An 8,183-nucleotide genomic window follows, 5' to 3' on the forward strand; every position below is an offset into this window, starting at 1 on the left:
GCCCTTAGTCAACATTTAAAAAATTTTGGAATAAGTGAACATACCAACTACTGAGGTCAGACACGCTGTAATACAATTTGTCACAGGGTCGTTCTCAAAGTTCCGCGTTGGTTTGTTAGTTACTCAAGGGTCAACTATTCCGCCCAAAATCTAGATATGGGTGTCACTGCTTTCATCATGTCATGGACTCATCATAGGAGCGTTCATAGCTCCCGCCTAGTTATACGGTAGAGGTGCAAGAGCTTATGTTGCACAATTTTACTTAATTGTCGAGACTCTCTCGGATGAGAAGGCGAGAGCGGGCAATAAACCCAAAATGTTTCAACACAAATGAGTAGATACGATTTTCAAATGGTTGACATGTTACATTAGACTATCACTTTGCACAATTCTAGTACATGAGTGCACAACTCTACAAGTTGTTTGTAGAGAAATAGAAAGACTAGATGGTTCTCATATATCACCATCTCATATTATCACTTATCAAAGATTAAACTGTAGCAAAGTACAAGTGTCAATGCCTAGAGTGCATAGAATACACATAGTACATGCCAACTACTACACAAATGATAGTAAGTGTGTTGTGTGGTTCTTTATCTCATATGATGGTGACCCACATATTGCACATATGGTAATACTACAATGAAATCAATAAAGATGAAAACAACATGATCCCAAGTGCTGATGCACAAGGTACATATTCCCTTCAACATCAAGAGAGCCCATGGCTTGTTAACTTTCCAACCTTTGTTTTCAATTCCCACTGCAACTAAATAGCCGCCTTAAACACAGATACGAAACTTCTAGCTCACGTCAACCCTTCTCTCTCTAACACACACACACACACACTCTCTATACGTATATGATTATATATGTATACACTTCAAACACTATATAAATCCTACATTCATAGACTTTTGTCACATATCTCCAACCCCACATCATATACAAACTTGATTTGCTATTAGGATCATGGGTGACAACAATAATATGAATCTCCCTCCAGGTTTTCGATTCTGTCCAACCGACGAAGAACTCATCGTCCATTTCCTTCAACGTAAAGCTTCTCGCTTGCCATACCGTCCCGACATCATTCCTGATCTTGATCTTTATCCATATGATCCATGGGACTTAGATGGTAACTTCATTCTTTCCTTCAATATTATTGTAGCTAGTGTTTTGAAGTGATTATGTTTTAGACACTATATATGTCTCATAAAGTACTTAACATATTATTGGTTCTGAAACGAACGTGAACTATATATCTATATATAGCTTGATCATGAGCATATATGTGCATGCATGATATATATTATTTTGTGTTGTAGGCAAAGCTTTGGTGGAAGGGAAGAAATGGTATTATTTCAGCAGAAAATCAGCTAATCGAGTAACCGCAAACGGGTACTGGAAATCATGTGGTGGGGATGAGCAGATTATGAGTTCAAATGGTGGAAAAAGAATTGGTGTGAAAAAATACTATGCGTTTCATGTTGGTGATGATATGAAAACAGATTGGATAATGCAGGAATTTAGAGTTCATGATGGTGCTAATTCATCTAGATCAAGAAGAAGAGACAACTCCAAGATTGTAAGTCATCATCAGCATTTTTTTATAACATTTTAAAGAATCACTCAAATATATTTCAACTCATCTAATAAATATATAATTAAGGAACACACTCATTTCAAAACCAATAATATGTTAATATTCATAAGAACCGTATAATACACTTGTATATAGTGCATAAAAGATAATCATAAGTTAACTAGACTAGAGATAAAAAGGTGGTTACATAATCATTATTTTATGTATCATATTCAAATAAATATATAAATAAGTATTACATATTGCAAATCTCGTGGTTCTCAACGTATTATTGGTCTCGAACAAAAATAACATGACACCATTTATAGAACAGATGTAATTCATGTAATTTATATCTCAATTCACTTAATTGTCAGGTATTTTACTTGAAACTAATTACTATAAGTTGAAGTTTAAAAGCTTTTATTATAGTATATCTTTTATGATGTTAATTCAATTACAACCACTGTACATTGTTTTCTTTATTGACAAAGGGACTCAATTGAGGGCATATTATATTTTTTTTAAATGCATGTGTAAAATATCATTTGAACAGATGTATTACGTACAATATATGTGATGGGAAATTTGCTAATAAGGGTACTTCATATTTTTTTAAATGATTTGATTGTAGTGTTATATTTCATTTTAAAGTTTTGAAATGCATGTTTTAATGTGTACTAATTATTCAGGACTGGGTAATATGTCGGGTGTATGAGCAAAGCTACGATAACGATGATGGCAATGACGGCATGGAGCTTTCGTGTTTAGATGAAGTGTTTTTGTCGTTAGATGATTTTGATGATATTAGTTTTCCAAATTAGGAAGATTAATCATACATTACGCTGATCCATTATTAATCTTTATTATACTTAATTAATGTAAAATGTTCTTATAGCACGTAATATCAAGAAGTTGCACTATTTCTAGTGATGAAAGAATGTTGTTAAAGGAATTATAGGGACACAGTTTGAATTTATAGAATGAAAACCAAATACAAGTTGATTTTCTTGAGTTATGATATATGCAATTTGTAAAAAAAAATAATAAGGAAAATAATAATTAATTAGTGGTGGTGGTAATTTGAATTCGGATTAAAATGAGTGTTAATAATGACACTTAAAATGTGAAAAAAGAGAATTCATCATGCCCAAACCCACCACATCACACAAATTGGGGGCTTGTGGCTACAATTGCTTGAATTTTCTTGCATTTGACGGTATATAAAAAGTTGCATATGTTATATCTGATTTTTTTTGAAAAAAATTGATTAAAGATATTTTAACTTGTAACTTTAAATACAACATAAATTTTAAATCTGAAGACGGTATATAAAAAGTTGCATATGTTGATTTTCTATATCACATAATATGTTATTTATCATATAGACATGTCTTAGTGAAGATTACTCCAAAAGAAATAATACTAAACTTGTATTTGATTTCCTATAAGAAAAGGTATTTAGTAACTAAATGCTTAAAATACTCTTACCAAAACTTATCTTAGTATGTAATATGAGAATTTAGTTGAAGTTTTATGTATAGATGTAACCAACACTAGAAAACAAACTTATAGAGAACTATAATGAGTACGTGAAAAATTCATTTAACTAAAACAAAATTACTCTATATGCTATTATGTTAGCGCGTGTTATCCTTGTGCATGGACCATGTTAATCTTCTCTGTATCGTTTCAATTTTATCAGATATATGTCCCAAAGTGACAAATATATTGTATTAGTAGTAAACTAAATTACCATGAGTTTTTAAACCAATAAGCCTAACAAAACCTAGTAATAATATATAAGTTTAGAAAAGAATAAATTAATAAATTCAGCCATGAATATGTGTTAACTTATCAATGAGTTTGCTCTAGAATACAAAGTAGTATACGTATAACAACCACTGATACAGTTATTATTACTGTATTAATAACATATTATTATCATTATTATTATAATTATTATTATTAATTGTTGTATTTTTAAATAGGTGTTTAAAAGAACACAAAGTGTCTTGTTGTGGATCAAGTGATATATCGTATTTTTGGGATGTTCACGTGAAAGAAAAATGTGGGGCCCTAAAAGCAAAATGAGCTTGTTTGGCGGGGCCCACCGATAGCATACTTTTCCATTTCTGCTACAGAAGCCTTTTTGGTTGTTAGTTGCCTGGTGTCACATAGCATTGAACTATATTTTCCAATGTTTATATAAACTTTTAAAATAACAAAAATTATATTTCTTTTGGGTGGTTGCTTAGGGCAGCATGCATCACAGGTGACGCAAGCACCCCCGCGTGACTAAGGACAAGTGTGCTCCAACTATTTCAATGAGACATGACATGCCCAATAACATGGATTCATGGTTCAAAATTTTGTCCAAGTTATCCAAAGGAGTTAAAGTTATGCACAAGATGTTATCATATTATCATGCTTACTAAGCCTATAGCATCTTACATAAGTGCACTTTAGTTCACATGATCTATGTCACTTGTCACTGAGCATAGAGAATAATGATCTAGTTCCATGTTCTGAAATTCATGTGAAATACAAGGTACCATAAGAGTAAGGATAGGTAATTAAGTGTCCGCAGCGGTGGTTGTGGTGGTTTGGGGTTGCGACAGTGGTCATTGTGGCAGTTGATACACCCCAAATGTCATGTCACAACAGTGGTGGTGAGGGCGAGAATTACGGCATTGACAGTGAGTGAATGGATGGAGATTCGATATACTTTTGTTGAATTCCTTCATGATCCGAAAGGAATCTTGAATTGCTTAAAATAAAGAAATTTAAGTTAACCAATCCGAATTCAATTCATTTTTCAACAAACACATTGAAAAAGGAATTCATTGTCGAATTCTAACAAATTTAGCGGAACACACCCCATTATAAAATGGAAACTATATTTCAATTCAATTGAATTTTTCTAAACAAGCACACCCTAAGTTTTAATGATGACTTTGTATTTCAAAACATACACCCTAATGTTGTGTTTGTTTTTGCTTATAAGGTCTGCAATGAGCCTATGTCTGCGGACGCGTAGACATAAACTCTTAAAGACAGTTTGTTATAAAAAAATAAAAGTTCTGAAAAATGCTTTTATGGTCTTAAAAAATAAGTTTTTTTTCACCATTTTCACACTTCTTAACATCATACCAAGTACCAACACCCAATGTCCAACACCACCATCACCGTCCACCGCCACCCACCAGCACCGTCCACCACCACCACCCACCGTTAGCCACCACCACCGTCAACCACTCACTACCACCACCGTGAACCACCCACCACCACCACCACCCCCGTCGGCCACAACCACCGTCCACCACCACCACCATCCTCCACCACCACCCACCACCCGTCGCCACCACCACCCGCCACCACCATCCACCACCACCCGCCACCGCCACCACCCACCGTCCGCCGCCACCACCATCCACCACCACCACCTGCCACAACCATCCACCACCATCATAGTCCACCGCCCACCACTAGGGGTGTTAATCGGGTCAACCCGATCGGGTTTCGGGTTAATCGGGTCGGGTTAGTCGGGTTTTCCTTAAAAAGTATCTAACCCGCAACCCGACCCTATTAAGGCTCGGGTTAGTCGGTTTTGGGTTAGTCGGGTCGGGTTAATCGGGTTAATCATGTTACTTTATAATTTTAAGCTATTTTTTGTGTTTGTAACTTGTAAGTTGCAAAATTTCTTATTCTACTCACCTTTTAATTTCTTTTACAAATAATTATATTATAATTACATACATAAGCCTGTAAACGAACCAAACGGACATGAACAAATGCATGCTCGTGCTCGTTCATTTAACTTTTAACGAACACTTAATCGAACAAATATTTGTGTTCATGTTCGTTAGTTAAAAACAAAACATGTTCTTTTTTTTTAAAATCTAAACGAACAATTCACGAACATAAACGAAAATATTTAAACAAAGATAAACGGACATGAATGACATACATGTACATACATTAACGAACACAAACATACATAAACGAACATAAATGAACGCATTTAAATAAACAAGAACAAACAAATATAAAACATATTAGGGTGATATAATTTCTAAATGCAAATAACATTTAATAATTTTTTATTAATATGTAAACGAACACGAATGTACGTAAACAAACTTAAATGAACGATCATAACGAACGTTCAAGAACATAGATGAACGAGTGAACATGTGTTCATGTTCGTTTGTTTAATTAAATGAGCACAACATAAATAAACTTTCCATCAAACGTTTCAAGAACAATCAGAATAATTAACTTCTTCATAAAGCTTTCAATATTGCCTTAATAGTGCTTATTTCATCTTTTCATCATTGTATTTAAAGTTAAGTATCACCACTAATCGGGTTATTCGGGTTAACCCGAAACCCGACTTTTTTACAAAAATGAACCCGAAACCCGACCCTATTAACAATTCGGGTTAACCCGAATAACCCGATTAATATTTTTTGACCCTATTAACCCGACCCGAATTAGCTTATTCGGGTTCGGGTCGGGTCGGGTTAATCGGGTTCGGGTATTTTGGACACCCCTACCCACCACCACCGTTCATCGCCACCACCACCCATTGTCGGCCACCATCACGGTCCACCACCCACCACCACAACCGTCCATCACCACCACCCACCGTTCACCGCCTTCCACAATTGTCTACCACCACCCACTTCCATAGTTCGTACACCACTACCAATTATTTTAGCAGTCTACAAACGTTAAATGTTTTTTATCTACTGTAATATATATGATAGGTAACTACTTTTCAGCTTATGCAGACGATATCTAGTTATAAAACAAACAGTATTATATTTTTATATTACAGACCTTCAGACTACATATTCAGTTGCAGACATTAAATCAGATTACAGACAATTTTGTCTTCAAAAACAAATAGCACCTAAGTTTCAATTGACTTTAGATCATGATTGGCTGAACATATTAGGGTTTATGTTCTATCCATGCTCTTACGATGATATAATTAACATGGCAGCTTAGTGTTCCTTATTTTACGTGCCCCATTCTCAGGCTGAGGGGTGCGGAGCGCGAGAAAGGGCGCAAGTGGCGAGGCGGTCGCGCCCCGGGGCGCGAGCACCACACCACCGAGGCGCGAGAGGGGCGCGAGAGGGGCGCGAGTGCGGAAAAAGAGGCAGGCGCGGGTGGGCTAGCGGCTGAGAATGGCGTGAAGGTTTCTTGGTTTGCGTGAATATAGCCGTTTGGGCTCGTTTTTTATTAAAAAAAAAAAAAAATTTTCATACAAATATCTCTATATATTCACCTATATCCAACACAAACCCACAACAATATAACATACAATCTTTTCTCTCTATTAACCTATATCAAACCCAAACCAACACCAATATCACATACCAATATCACATACCAGTATCACATACCACACCCAAAACCCAAAATCACCCCATCTTCCAAACCTTTTTTTAAAAACATGGCTGGAAATTGGTACCCAAACCTAGATTCAGATTACAGTTACGACGATTTATGGTCGGCACAGGACCAAGCGATGTTTTATTCGGGGTCGCAACAACCATCCGGCTTTCAACCATCCAACATACAACCGTCTCCTAACTTTGTAGTTCCGGAGACACAAGAACCAGAAGGTGAAGCTGCGGGACAAAGAAGACGCGTCCACCGGAAAAAACAAATTGCAACGGACGGGTCGGGTTCGGCTTCGACCGGAAGGACGAAACGGAAAATCACTCCGTGGTCATCGGATGAGAAGGAAGCCCTGTGTCGGGCTTGGATAGTCACTTCTGAGGATCGGCGTTGCGGTAATTGTTTTAACGTTTTTAAAAATGATTTTTAATAAAAAAGTTAAATAAAAAAGTTAAATGACTTACAAATTTATTTATGCATTTTGCAGCGGACTACCAAAAGAGCAAGGTCTTTTGGACAAAGGTTAGGGAGACGTTCTATTCGCTCGTTGGGAGTACAGAGCGGACCGCCGATATGATTTCGGGTCGGTGGACCGAAATCAGAAAATTTGTCGGCTTGTTTACTAATCTGTTCAACAGGAACGCCGGTCGTATGAGACCAAGTGGCACTGACGATTTGGCGGTTTATAATTTCACTGTCGAAGAGTGGAGGCAGGAGTTCCTGCGGAGGTATGGGACGGTGAAGACGTGGGACGATGTAAAGGTGTGGGAGAGGTTGAGAAGGTGTTCTAAGTGGGTTGAGCTGGTGGCGCCGGACGTTGATGCGGAAGTAGGGCCGAAACGGACTAAAACTAGTTCGTCTGGAGCGTACAGCACTTCCGCCGGGTCGGATTGCCGGGTTGGATTCGACCTAAACGTTGCGGGGGAGGAAACGTCTTCACCGCCGAGGAGGCGGCCATTGGGAAGGGACGCCAGGGGGAAAAAACCGGCTGAGGGGGAAGCTGTAAACATCAACGATCTTGTTGAATCCTTCAATAAATTCAACAAAACCATGGAGGTGGTCTCTATTGACAAAAAGGAAAAAAAAAAGAATGAGAGATTTGGATTTCCTTGCAAGAGACTTCAGCCACCTAAATCCGGTCGACCAAATGCTGATGGAAAAACAAAAGGAACGTATCCGGAAGAGG

At 37.1% G+C, this 8,183-nt stretch overlaps 1 protein-coding gene and 1 pseudogene across 1 annotated transcript; one reads left to right on the plus strand and one right to left on the minus strand.

Moving 5' to 3' along the window:
* The first annotated feature begins 707 nt into the window (after nucleotides 1-707).
* LOC143636578 (NAC domain-containing protein 104-like) lies at nucleotides 708-2,430 on the plus strand. Its single transcript, XM_077104143.1, has 3 exons — nucleotides 708-1,138; nucleotides 1,329-1,588; nucleotides 2,278-2,430. Exons 1-3 carry the CDS (start codon nucleotides 973-975, stop codon nucleotides 2,407-2,409), a joined length of 558 nt encoding a protein of 185 aa, XP_076960258.1. The 5' UTR covers nucleotides 708-972; the 3' UTR covers nucleotides 2,410-2,430.
* A 771-nt stretch (nucleotides 2,431-3,201) lies between these two features.
* On the minus strand, nucleotides 3,202-3,313 carry LOC143636590 (U6 spliceosomal RNA; annotated as a pseudogene).
* Nucleotides 3,314-8,183: the final 4,870 nt, after the last annotated feature.

This window comes from Bidens hawaiensis, unplaced genomic scaffold (assembly GCF_021521415.1).
Source record: "Bidens hawaiensis isolate Kalapana, Puna unplaced genomic scaffold, B.hawaiensis_p1.1 tig00008011_1, whole genome shotgun sequence".
Taxonomy (NCBI): domain Eukaryota; kingdom Viridiplantae; phylum Streptophyta; class Magnoliopsida; order Asterales; family Asteraceae; genus Bidens; species Bidens hawaiensis.

Coding starts and splice junctions, on each gene's coding strand:
- LOC143636578 (XM_077104143.1), top strand. CDS start 973: ATGGGTGACAACAATAATATGAATCTCCCTCCAGGTTTTCGATTCTGT. Junction 1,139..1,328: donor TGATCCATGGGACTTAGATG/GTAACTTCATTC, acceptor TTTGTGTTGTAG/GCAAAGCTTTGGTGGAAGGG. Junction 1,589..2,277: donor GAAGAGACAACTCCAAGATT/GTAAGTCATCAT, acceptor CTAATTATTCAG/GACTGGGTAATATGTCGGGT.